Source organism: Manacus candei, unplaced genomic scaffold (genome assembly GCF_025592945.1).
Source record: "Manacus candei isolate 608988 ecotype Guabito, Panama unplaced genomic scaffold, ASM2559294v1 h1tg000011l, whole genome shotgun sequence".
Taxonomy (NCBI): Eukaryota; Metazoa; Chordata; class Aves; order Passeriformes; family Pipridae; genus Manacus; species Manacus candei.
In genome coordinates, this window is record NW_026138059.1 from 24,667,923 (window position 1) to 24,683,971 (window position 16,049).

The window sequence follows — 16,049 nt, forward strand, 5'->3', positions numbered from 1 at the left end:
AAGCAGAGAGCCTACATAACATAGCTTATTCCTAAGACCAGCAGTCTGAGCTCTTGAAAAGGAAAGCTGAGCTGGAGCACTGTACAGCCCTGTTTCCAGCTCTTGAAGACAGAAGTTGTGGTCACCTCAGAACCCTGCCCTCATCAGAGGACTTCTCAGAGAGCCATGAAAGCTGCACTTCAAGCTGCTTTCTGGTGACATATCATAGATTTATAACAAATGGGAATGCTGGGATACCATCTTATCTTCATGGCTGATGTACTGTTGCTAAGTTTGTTAGCTAGAAAAAGGTACTGCAATTAAGTATTACCAGTTAGGATACTTTTACATTACTATACCATCCTCTGTTTTAAGGAAAAGTAAAAGATATATGAAACATAAATAAAATGCTACATTGATTGTCAGTAATATTTTTCATTGATTATTTGCATGGGATGTGAGCTAGCATTACCTTTATGTTCATTATGAGGCTGATTCAGAACAAAAGTTATAATAGCAATATATAAAGGCTTAAATATGACATCTCTCTCAAATCACGATTTGCACAGCACTGCTCTAAAAACGGTATTTAAAAGTAGTCCACACCAATTTTATTCAGCCTTTTGATTCTAAAAGGGATAAAGACCCAATTTATTAGATTCCTGAACCCACTATCACTGCTGCTGGCAGTGGCTGTCATCACTCCTCGTCAGCAGCTTCCCTTATTCCTTCCTACTGAAAGGGGGGCACCGTCAGCCTGAATAGCAGATCTGTTTAACCGGAACTGCTCTGACTAACAGCATGACCTTAAATTTCACCCTGAATACTGACTCAAGGTTTTGAAAAGAATCAAAATGCAATTCCCGTCCATCTGCCAAAGCCTAACCACTTTGCTCAGACATGATGAAGCAGAAACAGAATTTTGCTGCTTTTCTGACTGTCATCACTATAGGAAGGAGAGAATTGACTTGGCCCTCTCCTAGAGAACAGGTTAAATCTTTTGTGTGCAGAATAAGATAGACATTGTTCATGGATATGATTTTGAAAACTCATTCTATTTTCCACAGATTTCTAGAATAGCCAAAACAAATTTAACAAAGGATATTTTTCTAAAGCAGTGTCAACTGCTGTGACAGCAAACATTTCATTACAGTTTTCTAGGAAGGTGAGTCTTGTAAAAATACAATAGATGTGAAATTTCAAGGTACACCATTCTATACCAAGTCTGTGTTTTCTGTGCAAGATTCTTTAGCTTTACTTATTACTGTAAACTGTGCAACTGAGCATGAATATTTGAAGGGATATCCATGACCTTTTGGGGTTGGCACACTATAAATGCTTTGGAGCACAGAGTATTCTTTCAGCAGATACATAATTGAAAACAAAAAAATGGGGGGAAAAGCCCCAAAAGATGAGGAATAAGAACTTCATTTATATTGGATGTAAATGGCTTATGGCTCTGAAGCATTTGCCCATTATTTAGTTTCAAAAAATAAAACTTGTAATCAAGTATTAGTAGTTCCTTTATGTAATTTTACCTACCTTGTCTTAAAAAGCTAGCAAACAAGAAGAGGGGAGAACTTTCTACAGCACATTCTAAAATCTGAGGTATTCATTCTGGACTAAAAGATTAGGAAGTGGTAAAAGTAAAATTCATATTTCTTAATACAAAGAAGAACAGAAATCACATGTTAATACAGCCAGTCATCCAAACAGCACTTCATAGAGTGCTAGGGAGGGGAAAAAAAAAATCCATTCTCATCTCCTAGATTTACTGGGAAAAAGGTGAGAGTAAAGATCCTATCAAAAAGGTATAATCTCAGTCGCTAGTGAGGCAAATGCTACTGCTGTGGGTAGTTCAAAAGGACCCTTTTTTAAGAGATGGGAACTCCTTCTCCTTGCTATGAACTGGCTTCTCAAAGCTTTGTGTGCACACTGCCCTGCTCTGCAGTTGCAACAGTCAGGCAGTGCAAGCAGGGAAAGGCTCTAGGGAAGGGGAATGCATCCTTTTTAAAACAGCAACCATTTGGCACACTTGGAAAGGCATATAGAGTCCCAGAAGCACAGGGTGGCTGTGACTGGGAGGTCATTTGGTGCAACTCCTTGCTCAAGCTGATTGCAAATGGATTTATTTTTTAAACCTGTAATGAGAAAAAAATGAAACAGAGGAATACTTGTACATACACATATTTGTATATACACATGGAAACTTATACCAAAGGTGAGGCATTTACTTTAAAGCATACTGATTTCAATGTAAATTTACCACGGAGTAATGGAGAGGTGATATCCTGAATATACTAAAAGAAAAATACACTTTACATAGCTCTACAGCATATGTCTTAATAGGTTTTTTAAAAATTATTTTATTTTAAAAATCCCAACGTGCTTCACTTGTAAGCAAATTTCTCTTCATATTACAAAAGAAGTTTTCTACAGTTTGCACATCATATCAGAATTTGAGATATACAATATCAATATATGAGCTATTACATGTCATTTGACTTTGCATTTTTAAAATTCCTGGTCAGAGAATGAATTGGAAGCCCCATGCCCACCACAACCACAACAACAAACCCAAAAACTTCTTTACAATGCTATTTCAAGAACTGGAATTTCCAGGTACCAAATGTATACTTTTTGATGTTAATATTAAAAAGAATTAAATCTTAAAAAGGAGAATTGTTGTGACAGAGAAATTCTGATCTCTGAGAATGGCAGAGATGACTTAATAACTGATTTAATGTTGAATTGGTCATAATGTAACTTCCAGGTATAATTTTCCTAATTATTCAAATGGCAGTCTGGTGATTTAGCATATATTTCAAATCAAACCATACATGTAAAATCAAACAATAATCTTAAGTTATATGGGCTCTACATTTTTATTTTAGGTTTCTTTCTTTTCATAAAATGTTGATGCAATTAAACAGCACAGCTGTTAAAAACTAATGACATCTAAGGTCATGATGAATACCAAAATTAATTCCAATCCAGTGCAGTCTCTCCAAGTAAATATTTTTGTTGGCATAAAATACAGTCTCTGTGTCCATAATAGGGGGAAGCACTGTGGGCACTGTGGGACAGCGAAACACTTATTTCATGTAGATTGGCTTATACTGCAGAAGTTTGTCATTGTCAATTGAGACAATTTTAAAGTACAGGAGTGGGAAAAAAGATTAAAACAATTTAAATAATTGACCTGCATAGAGTCAGCAAGGCTAGAGAAATTTATATTACTATTTGAAATGTACCCACATCAGCAATGACTACAAGCAGCTACCACATGATAAGCAGGGAGAGACCCACATAAAACAAACGCACCACCCTAAAGATGCGCAAACACGCCTTAAGCCATTGATTGTACTTGAGTAGCAAAAACTCTTTCAAAAGACCCACCAAAATCAAATAGGTGTGGAAAGGGAGCACTATGGCATCCGGCACTGCCCCAGCTGGATTTGTGAGGGGCAGGCAGGTATGGCCTAAGCCGGTCCCACCTGTAAGCAGGACTCCAGACAATGCAGTCCTGGCCTTGTACCTAGGACTTCTTCTTTAGCAGGTCTTAAGAGACTTCTGCTGCAGCAGGGAAGGGAACTGGATAGTTTCTCTTAGGGGATTTTCAAACCATGGATCCCAACCCTGCCTCATTCTAGGGTGATCAAGCAGAGAACATCTTCGACCTTGATAAACAGCTTTGTTTGACAACATAGGCTCCAGTTCTTCTGGCACTGGTCCATTCCCATGCAGGGGTTGGAGAGATAAAAAAGCCACGTATCATATCTTCAAGAAAATTCCACCTTTTCCTTACAACTTCTCCTTCCTAAATATATTGGAGATAAACAAAACTAACAACCTCATCTAATTCAGGAATTTCTAAATGTTGTGAAGTTTGACATTACATAATTAATTAATATTCCTCCCATATAGGAAATCATGATCAAAAGGCCCTCAATTCTGGAAAACGTTAGTTAGACAGAACCAGATAAAAGTATTTGTTTTAAATCCAAGGCTTTCACTGATTTTCTTTTCCAAAAATCAGTTTATGTGCTTCATAGAGAAGAAGAAAAAAAAGCATCAAGCTGATTTGTGGTCAGAATAAAACCAGACAAGAATCCAAGGAAAAAAGTGAATATTTTCTCCCTAAGGAAACATTATTGCTATTGGGTTTGTAAAAGAGTATTTTGAAAATATAAATATGAAGAAATTACTGTAACTACACAGGGAAGAAATTCACCACTCATCCAAAACCAAAGATGCTTTCTAGAATGCTAAAATATGAAGAATTTTATTATTTCAATATAGTTTTATAGCAGTTAGTCAGAATCCTGTTCACCCTTGTTCCCAATTCCTTGAGTACAGAGAGGGGATGCAGGAAAAGTTACAAAGCTTTCTCCGAAGGAAATGATGTGATCTCACTGTAGCAGGGATGGAGACAAATCTGTTTCCAGAAGTTCTTAAATATATCTATAGGTGACCCTTAATGGTCAGCCTCTAGTGGTTCCATAAGATCAGTGTTTTGGCAGACTTTTTCCAAATGTTCTGCAGTGGTGTCACTTAGGGGAATGGTGACACCCTGTAAATACCTGTGAGCTAAGAGAAGGCAACTGCATTTGTCCAAGTGAGTACCTGCAGATGGGTATGCAGCTTTCAATGTTTTCTTTGTCTTTTATAGTGTCTGTCAGAAGTCAGGATCATTTAGTAGCTTGTTTAGATTTGAGATACTTAACGGTTCTCATTGCATCACTAAGATATATAGGAATCCTTTCACTGCATATCCTATGGCAGTGAAAATCCACATGAAAAAAGCCTTTCCTTAAAACATATTAAAGACTTCTTTTGATCTTAAAGTAGCTTTCCCTTGAAAAATATTAAGACTAGGAGAAGCTTTGTTTAAAATATCAAGTAAGCACTATCTTCAGAAGATGAAGGCAAATTAGATGCAGTGCTGTGTTTCTTTGCTTTTATTGGTCTGACACTGCTTGTCCACTTTAGTGCTCTAGGGGTAGAGAATGCAACTTAAATAGAGAGAAAGCCACTCTTTCAAGTAGCGTGGAAAAAATAATGCCATTTAGAATCTGAAAATCTCTAAGGACTGCTAAAAAACCTAGCACCACCCATCCTCATTTAAATTGTGAGGTGAAACATCCTTAAGGTTTATAAAATTGGAATAGAAAGAGAGATAAAAGATCACTGGATCTATATTTGGGCTGTTATTCTACTTCCATGTTATAGGGGAAGATGACATCCTATGAAAATAAAAAGTTACTGAAGGTGATTACGCAGCTGTGACACCTCCTTCCAAGGTGCATGAGAGAGAATGTAGTGGTTTGAAAATGCAAATAAAGACACAAAAGACTTTGTCAGCTAAGTTTACCCATACTCGGTACACTTTTGCTGAAAAGGTTCCCTTCTATTTCTTTGAACCACATTCTAGTTGAGTCTCTCTCTGATTTGGGCTAAGGACCTTTGTCCTGCAAGGAAAGAGAATTCCCTGTAGGAGCTGAGGCTCCAAACAACCAGGGAAACTTCCAGATGCTGTTTGGCATGCTATATTGGACTGCTGTAACCATGGCTACACTCAGATCCTGCAGGGTAGAGAAGCATCATGCTTCTTACAAAGGGAAATGACATTTTATAATTAGTTTATTTCCCATCTGGGAGGTTGTCTTTCATAATCTGTTTCAGACGCGAAGTAAAACTCAGCCAGGCTTGTAACAGAAGCATAGTTCATGTGGCTAGCCAAATCCCTAACACCAGAAAGATAAGGGCTGTTTGAATCCATTGCCATGCATTGAGTCCCTGAAATAAGACCTAGACCCCAAGCATGACTCAAAATAATGACCTCTGGCATACTCAAGCTCCTTATGGTTGGCTTAAAGTGTCACTGAAAACTGCAAGAAATGAAAACAACAAAACTCCCATTTTTGATCCTATCACTGCTGAGGACCTCTATCTACCCAAGGGAACAGGGGGAAGAGGCAAACGGGTGCCCAGGGCCCTCCTTGGGTACCTCTCTGCAGCAGTTCTTCTGACTTCAGCCTCCTCGCAAGGATGGGAGCCAGTGCACTTACTGCCCTAGAGAAAGCTATTTTCCAGTGCTCTTTTCCCAACTGGATATAAGGCAACTCAAGTAGTAGCATATGCCACTTCAGCCCTGTTTGTCTTTCTTTCTGGGAGAGAAGGGACAAGATCTCCTTCTAGATTGAGCACTGGGGAATCCCCCTCACTGACATTTTCCATCCTAGATATTTTCCCTTTGCCAGCTGTACAAATGATTCAGATGGGAAAATAGAGTCATTTCCCTCTAAAACTGAATGAGACTGTGAGGAAAATTACATGAATATTTAACTGAGTTATTAGTTTAAAAACCAAAATACAGTCTGACGTTTATCAAGCATGGAGGAACAGTGGAGCAGTTGTCACTGCAGTGACAAAAAAACTGAGGGAAGTACAGTCCAGACTTGAGCTTTGACATTTGCTCAAAATCCTGAAGTCCATAATTTATATGGTGAAAGCCATTCACATATTAAACTATTAAAAAGAAACCACAAAGACTGAACTTCTAAATAGAGCATGAGGTGTAAATGAGAAGGGAAAGGTTAAAAGCAAACACAGTTCACCAGAAACCCATGCTGAGGAAACCCAAGGCAAGATATGACCTGTACATCTACCAATACCACAATAAAGATGATAGATTTGTTTCCCTCTGGAAATTAAATCTTATTTTTCTGGCTTGCGAGCACATTAATGAAGAGAAGAGAAAAAGTCTCTTACCTTGAATGTCATCATTGAAAGTGCAATATTTGTTACGGTACTTATGCAGGAGGCGGAATGCATTAGCATTAGCAAAATCCTCAAACTGAATGAGGCAGTTCATGCCATATCTAGAAAGACAAAAAATTACGCATTACATTAAAAAAAATCAACATTTTATATTAAAAAGCTATTAACATTTGCAGTCAGATTTTGATTCATACATCTACTGATATGTTTCTGTTATATTTTGTATCTTTATGTTCATATAGATTAACTAGAAGGCATAATTATGCTACTAGTAGTATTTACTCAGTTCTAAGTTACGAATAAAAGATCAGTGAAGGAAGTCTTCATCTCTCTGCAGATACCTCAACAGAAGTCTTCAGTGAGAAATCAGCTAGTGAACAAAAAAAGTTGCTCTCAATAAAAAGGTAACACGTTCAGAACATGGATTTTATTTTATTGTCATTATGCAGGTCAGAACCATGTAATCACTCACAACATTTTGCTTGACCATTCTTACTATAAAAGAAGTATTGATCAAAGCCATGGGTAATCTAGACAAACAATAAACATGTGAGAACAATTTAAGGAAGTAAAGTGATAGCTGCAAATTTGAATCGAGTTACACTTGGCTAATATACATTAAAATTTTGAGTATATGCAAAACCAAGGCTCTCTACATTTCTTACATCTGTTTCTTAAATAATATGCTAATAATCAATGTTATTGTCCATTTTAATGTTTTCTTATCTTTGTAGCTAATGGAAAAATGCAAATTGGCACTTCCTATTTTGAAATCTCCATATAGTACATTTTGAAAATACAGCATGTGGTTGTATCAGCTGAGCAATTTCTATCATTTAGGTGATATGACTACGTAAGTCAGTTCAACAGCATGGGACAAGTAACTTTTGATGAACCTCATGGTAACAGTCTCATTGCCAATTCACTAGTGTACAATTTCTAGTATAGGTAGTTGCCTATGATGACTTCGACAGGCACAAGGCATCTCAAATACATCTAAAAAATATAAAAGAGAGGAACAAAGGAGTATATATATGGAAACATCCAAGGTCAGGTTGGACAGGGCTCTGAGCAACCTGATCTAGTTGAAGATGTCCCTGCTCACAGCAAGGGATTGGACCAGATGGCCTTTAAGGGTCCATTCCAACAGAAACCACTCTATAATTCTATTATTCTGTATCTTATTTTTTTTTTAATAAAAAAACTGAAGACTCCTGGCACTAGACTTGTATGCCAATACCTAAAAAGTAAACAATTGCCATGCTGTGCCAATAAGGTTACTCCTAAAATGAAAGTTAATAAGAAGTTAAAATAAATTAACATTACTACTATATATCATAGAGTCACAGAATCACAGAATGGTTCAGGTTGGAAGGGACCTTAAAGGTCACCAACTCCCCTGCCAGGGACATGTTTCGTCTAGACCAGCTTGTTCAGATCTTCATCCAACCTGGTCTTGAACACTTTCAGAGATAGGGCATCCACAAATTCTCTGAGCAACCTATTCCAGTGCTTCGCCACCCTCACAGTAAAGAATTTTTTCCTAATTATCTAATCTAAAGTTACTCTCTCTCAGTTTGAAGCCAATCCCCCGTGTCCTGTCCCTACATGCTTTTGTAAATATCCTCCCGTCCTTAGATATGCTTTTTAATAGTATTGTCTCTGGATTCCTTGCCTACCATTCACATGTGGCATTTTTAAGTACTTTCTTAAAACAAAAGCAAAAAATCCCACAAAACCACCAAAAACAATGAAGACCTTTTCTACACAAAAACTATGTAAAGACTGAATTCAAGCTCACAGACACTGACAACAGGAAAAAACCCAAATATAACTTGAATACTGCCAGTATCATATGGGGGAAAAAAAAGAGTAAAACATGAAAAGGTAAAAATACAGTGTTAACACTAAAACTGCTTGCACAAGTTTGGATCTGGAAATATCACATAAACGTTATCCCACTTTGGAATAATATTACAAGAAAATATATTTTTAAGAAAGGTATTTCAAACTTAAATAAATCAAATGGCAATTTGCAAAGACTAAGGAATCATTTGATTAAAACTTAAAAAAATATTACATTAAGGTGTGGCTATGAAATTACTACCACTAGTGTCTAACAGGACAAGATTGCAAAAGCACACATCCTGATTGATTTAAAGGAGGTTTTCCTTATTTGCTAACAGTGCAAATCCATGAGAGATAGTCAAGCAGTTCATGCTTCATACAAAAAAGCAATACATACATGTCCTGGGAAACTCAGTATAAATAATAATATACTGAGCAGTTCAGTATAAATACGTTAAGTTTTTCTTTAAATCATATATGTGTTTGGCAACCACAATAAGCAAAGCCATCAGTACTAAAAAAAAAGGACAAAAATTCCTGTGACTAAATTAATTTCCATGGAAATCACATATTTACAGCCATATTACAATTATCCAAATCTACGGGGATTTCACTGGCAGGAATGGTAATCCCTGCTGAAAATAAATACATTTTCAGGTTTTATGGAAAAACCTGGACTTCTTCAGCAGCATAATGACAGGCAACTCTTTAAAAGAGAATTTGGCAAGTCAGTAATTCAGTTCTGTAAATCATAACTGGGTTCAAATAAGAAACTAGAGCTGCTTTCAATAATTTTAAATTTCTAACCTGATTCAGTTTCTGCAATGAATTTCTATGATTCCATAAGGGTCCAGGAGCTGACAGTTACATAATAATACGGAACTAATGAGATTAACACTCTGGAATTCTGGAGCTTGGTTATATGTGTTTCTTGGATGTCATTAGGCCAGTCTGTTTCTTTATTTTAACATACATAATATTCCATTTTCTCATCTGCAGTTGATTTTTCTCTATTTTCTTATCCATTACCTTTGTAGACACAGACCAAAACTTCCTGTGAGTTATATTAAATAAGCATCCTCGTAGAAAACTCTCATCCTATACTGGGCACACTATCCATACTAACTCTCTGGGCCAGATATCATGGTTGTTTAATTAAAATACTAAAAACCAAGCACTCTAACTCTGGACCTCCGAGATTTTGGTATCATAGCAGAAAAATTTCTAAGCAGCATTCTTATTCACTGCAAGTGTAGTACATTACATTCAGGTAAAAAGCTGACACTTCAGTACTTCCCATACTGTGGTAGTACCTCATAAGACTTGTGAACCTTGAGGTCTATGTTCTTGAAAAAGTCTAATCAAATCCAGTCGGTGGGAGCCATGAAAAAATTACAGCGTTTCTCTGCTTGGAGTATTCCCATTCTCAAAATCACTAACAGATGAGACATAGAGATGATGTAATACAAAACAGATAATATCTGGCATTCCAGAAAACCCCCTTGCAATAAGGAATTAGCTACAAAGTTGCCACACAGTTCTAGAAGCAACAACCACACCAAAATAGCCACCAATTCTTCTATGACTTCCACATCTTATTATCACAATCACTTCGAGCAAAAATTGAGCCAAAACCTAAGACAATGTTCACAGCCAACAGCTGAGATCCACTTTCCTTCAATTATCACTCTGCAACATCCTTCCAACACTTTCACACTCTGACGGACAGTTTCAGCTTGCGGTTTCTCCGCTATAAAGGGAAATTGTTCGAATCAGCCCTCAGAAAAGCAGAACATGTCCTCTCTGTTTGCAACTCATACTCTTCTGTCATTCCAAATTTCCAGTTTGGACGTGCACCTCTCCATACGTGGGTACGGTAGACAAATAACTGCTGGATGTGAAGAGAACCAAGCACTTTATTGCTTGCCCATGTGCAGTCAGTCATCAAATCCTGCTGCGCCTTTCAAACCACTCAAATTCAAGCAACTGTGGGCCATCACACTTCTGTAACTCGTATTATCTTTCAAACATTATGGAAAGGGAAAACAAGCATGCAGCTATCCTAAAATGTGACCATCTATCATCAATACTTGATATAGATACAGCACAGATTGACTTCACTGAGTTTCCTCAGATGACTCAGAGTGACTGATCAGGCAGGTCCAGATGCAAGTAATGGACTTACTACCAACAAATTCATCAGATGTAAAACCCTTGAATGGTTGTGGTTGACTGCTACAGTGAACATGTCAAAAGCCAGCAACTTCAGGCATAACAAGATTAGGAGGCAAAATTACAAGGAGTTGTCATGACAGAAAATGCTGTAAGAGGTACTTCTCCACATTTTAGAAATAGTGGACTATTTAATATGAAAGTACGAAATAAGGGTGCTAACCTGCATAGTGCTTATCTACGTAGCTAAACTTCATCATCACATACCTTAGGACAATTTCTTCTTCCTATTTGAAATTTGAATGCACACATTTTTACAATGTAACCTAAAAACGTTCTAATTTGAATGTGTCACCAACAGTAGAATCCCAGGAGCAGACATTGCATTCAGTTACAACGCTGCCCCTACAACACATCATGCAACACATCATGCCTTACTGCTTGCTCAAAACAGAGACAGCAGTTCTCCATCTATCACTGCTTTTGACCTGGGGACACATAGGGGATTAATTGGGGAACTGGAGGAACACGTAACTAACATGCATTTTCATACTGAAAGGCGGTACAACTAAACGGAAGAAAGAACCTGTCCAGTAGGCACAAACTGTCCTAACCAGAACACCTGAAGAAATGATAGGATCTAGTCCTACACTACCAAAAGTAAATTAAAAAAAAAAAAAAAGAAAATCTGGGAGACATTCCTCCTCAGTGTGTAACTATAACAAATGCCCAAATGAATTCTTGACTATTTTTGTGCTCTGAAAAACACTTCTCTGAAAGTAATAGCTTTGCATGAGTGAGCCCTGGCTAGGACTGCTGAATTTTTGCAGGCAAGTGATCTGTAGTTGTGAACTCCTTTCTTCCACCTATTTAGGATGTGTCACAGCAGTAGCTGATTAAACAAACATAAACTGTCCCTAGAAAGTGATAATCCAGATCACTGTTCCCCCTTGTAAATCCTGTTTTGTCACCCACGCCTTTCTGTGTACTTGGATCTTAGATTCCAAGTCACACAGGCAGTCTGAATCAGGATCCAACTGGACAGACGTTCAAAGCCATATTTCCCTTCTTTGTTATGAAGAGAAAATGTGGACAAGAGAGATGGCAAGCATGCAACATCAGATTTGTCATCAAGTATGGGAAGCAAATGCTGGACAATGAACCATCCTACTGAATAATGTGTGGTTGCCAGAAAACAATGGTTCCAATACTTCTCCCAATTTACAACATATCTTCGTGACAGTCTTAGCTTAGTTTATCCCATTTATAAATAAATTTATGTTCAGTTGTCTGTGACAACAATATTAATATTTCAAGTAATTCTACAGAGTATATCTTTATGTAACAGGCTGGAGAAAAATGTCCAAAGCTCTTTAATGATCCCAAATATACAGTACCAGCATTTTGGCAATCTAATGCTCTCAAGAACCTCAAACACGGAAAACCCTCGAGAATATAGTGGGAGCTATAAAAGTGTGGGCATAATTTTGAATTCAAACCATATGATCAGCAAAATCCATGCTTACTTCAACAGCTAAGAATTTTTTTTGGAAATAAATTTAGATCATTTGTTCTTACTGCCAGCCGTTGTTTTGGAAACCTTCCTAAAGGAACAAGTGGTTGCTTTTTAGGTTTTTAGCTTCCAAAATCCTGTTTGACTATTTTTTTGTTGTTGTTCATATGTGCCTGGAACTGAAAAAACCTTAGAAACCACCAGAAGTGGTTGCTGCCACCCATTCCTAAGGAGAAGCAAACCAAAATGATAGTAACATTGGTGCTCTCTCCCTTGCCTTCTGCGTCATGCAGCTGCTCTGCCAGCCAGAACTATTTAAAGTGCACCAGGATGATGTGGAAATCATCTCCTTCCTCCCTGCTCCAAATGCTGTAAGCTTGCTCATTACCACATATCCCACTGCTCAAAACAGATGTAAAGCACAAAGGCTGCTGCTACAAACTCTGCTTTGTGACAGGGCTTTCATGAACACATGCCTTCCCACCTTCCCACCTCCACTCCTGACAGCTCTTAGGACCTGGGTGCCTTCTCCTTCTGCTCTCTCCCAAGCTATCTTTAACTTCATTTCATAAAGCAACTAAACTGCTGCAATGAGGTCACACATCCATCCTAGCACCTCTTCCACTACAATTTTACCCTGCTGGTTAAATTTAACACAATTTGAATGAGGGGGATAGAGTTTTCCACAACAATTGCCACATAAGTGTTCTGAGGAAAAAGGTGGCCAAGATGAGATACCTTCCAGCAAGCATCCCAGCCCCTTTGAAGCAGATGTTACTACTCATGCTGCCTTTCTAACAGCCTGATGTGCTACAGCTGCACAGGACAAAAATCTGTCCAAGGTGCACTGAGCTCTAGCCAGTCCTACAATGCCAAAACCTTCCTAGAAGAGGTATGATTGAATTACAAACAACTTTCTCTGTCCTAAATTGGACCAGCAAGTCAGACAGGACATTCTTCACAAAAAGAGACTTTCTAAAGAACTTAATAGAAACTGTCAGCATCTCTGCTTTCCACATGAATGACTATATTTAAAATTCTTTTTTTTATTCCCCTACAGGCAGCCACTGGTTTTATTTTATCTACAGAAAGCATTTACTTTCATAGGATTATTTTTCATAGCCATTTTCTGTATCAAAACCAATCCTTACCTCTATGAACTCAGTACATATCCAAAGCAGGCATGGAGGTAGGGATGATGGCAGCATTTAGCACCCACCAGCAGCAGACCCATGTTTCATTCACATTCTCTTAAGGAAATATAATCTGACAAAACCTTTCCATGTTACCATTTCTGGCACAATCACAGCGCTGGAGTGCCTGCAGTGCAGCCCTGCTTTGTACCAGTGCTTCTAACACTCTTCTGTTTGCATCTTTCCCTGTCCTGAGCAGATTTCATATTTATCTCCATGGCCTTTCTATTCCAGGAGTAGTGAGGAGAATGGGGTGGAGATGACTCAATTTTCTCCCTTTTTTTTCCCCTCCCAGCCAACAGCATTGCTACATGTGTGGGCTTCATTGGCTTTGGGAATAGCAAGGCTTAGGAACAGGGCAGTGCTCAATGAGGAAGGTCTTGAGGCTGGTGGCCCTAGAATTTTTTGCTAAGCAGAGAAGCAAAGCCAGATTCTTTGCCCACAGTCAGGCACCATGTACATAAAGGGCTTCCCTTACAAATAAAGGTAATTAAATGAAAGGCTTTTGTGGTATACTAACATACACAATTACTGTAAGTAAAAGACAGTCTGTTTCTTTAACTCGTCATCAGCTTGGTTGCATCACACTCTGCAGCAAGAACTATTAGGTCTTTAAATTGAAGTCTCAGAAGTCCATTCTACTGAAAAAATGAGTTGAAAACAGTTCTAAACATACCCTCTCTAAGTTTTTGTGCATTTTCAAAGTGCTGTTAGGATTAATATGGACAGTCACTAGGGAACTTGAACTAGATTTCTTCTACTCCAATACCTGATTGAAGCAACTCTCAGATGTCTCAGGGCTGTAATATATAAAGGCTATGAAATTATTAACTGTAAGTTACCATAACTGTAAAGTTTGCAAAACTATTTGTATTTTATTTTTGATTTGGATATTTGTTCTAAAGTACTGCACACAACAATGTTGTCAGGAACTAGACTTGATCATAATTTAGTCTTTTCCAGTTCACATGTTTAGAGTCTTATAACGGAATTAGGGAGGGTGCTAGCAATGAAGTATGAATGGAAACGTGAGTAGTACTAGAAGGAGCAGCAAAACAAAGGTGAAAACAGTGGCACACATGGATAAGGAAGGACAAAACTGACTGCAGGAAAATTAAAAATGTCTCATTTAAACCCAGATGAGCAGGTCTGAGCCCTGGTAGGGCCACAGCACAGCCAACTCTGGGACCATGACCCTGCATGTTGACAACAGCAGAAGAGCAACAACTGCTATCACAGCACATCACTTATGCCACTCCTTATCCTGTGAGCACAGCAAGAAGTTATACTGCAATCTGAAGAAATTCAAGATGAGAACATACAGACAAACGGACAGCAGACACAAAAAATTTATGGAGGCTGAAGTAAGCAATAATTTGAGGTAAAATAACCATGCCAGCATAGTTGTTGCTAAGGGCATAGAAGACCTGTATAAAATCAAGTTTATCACCAGTCACCACTAGAAGCCCAGAAAAAGCACGGAAGACTTGACAGCCAGGGCCCTTTTGCCTTCAGTGTCACACATGAGCAGTCCTGCTCAGACCACATGAAGACATGGATGCTGATGCTTTGAGTAGGAAGGCATGAAACTGAATAAGTAAAATCAACTTTTTTAAACACTTTTAACATAAATCCACCTCTCTGTTCCATAAGAACTTTCACTGAGCGCTGTCAAATCAATTTCTTACAGTGGATTGTGGCAAGTTTCCTCCTTTCCACTGTGAAACAGTCCCCTCAGCAGGAAGATGGCTGGATAGCACAGTATTGAGATATGGTATAATGCACATTACACAAATAAATTACACTTTTGAAATTTCACAAAGTCAGACATGAGCCAAAATCTTACACTTAGTTCTTGACATACACAAACATCAGGCCCAGTAGATTAGGTCACTGCCATGAGAAAAACACACCACCAAACTTCCACAAACGCAAAGGTATCTGAGCTTGCCTAACTTTCAGGTTAAATCTGAAGAGGAAGAAAACTATATTGTAAATTTCAGTAGTTTTCCTCCTTAAGAAAAAAAAGTTCCATGTGAATTTCAAGTAAACAGCAAATTGAATTACTGTGATGCACTCTCATGAATTTGTATTGGTTTACTTGTTACCTAATCCTGACCCTATTTGAGCCAAAAGTAAAACTCAGGGAGCCTGAAAATGTAATTGTACCTCTCCTAGCTATTCTACTGCCTTTTTAGTGTTACCATTTAGCTGCTTTAACTGTGACTTAGACCAAAGAACAATCTCAAATTACCTTCAGTTTTATATTGGCTTAAAAGAGATGAGTGAAGATTTGAAACAGATGATCTGAGATATTTTTTTTCTTTTCATCCTCTTCAACTCTTCTTTAGAGACTTGGCACTGTGACACTTCAGGCTGAGGGAGGGAAGGGTACTGAACAGATGGATTGGTCAAGTGTCTGAGCAGGCTAAATCATAAAAACAGAGAATCAAGAAAGAAATCCCTCTCAGATGGAAATAGTAAGTAGCTTTATTCCTCATGAATCTTTAGCTGTAGCTAAAGGTGTGTGTCACTTCTTGCCATCCCAAAATATAGAGTGG

At 38.0% G+C, this 16,049-nt stretch overlaps 1 protein-coding gene across 1 annotated transcript in view; it reads right to left on the reverse strand.

Moving 5' to 3' along the window:
- ME1 (malic enzyme 1) overlaps positions 1 to 16,049 on the reverse strand; it is a 164,653-nt gene that overhangs the window by 33,905 nt on the left and 114,699 nt on the right. Inside the window, exon 7 of the mRNA XM_051777956.1 lies at positions 6,754 to 6,863. Coding sequence (XP_051633916.1) covers positions 6,754 to 6,863 — 110 coding nt within the window. The remainder of the gene's footprint in view (positions 1 to 6,753; positions 6,864 to 16,049) is intronic.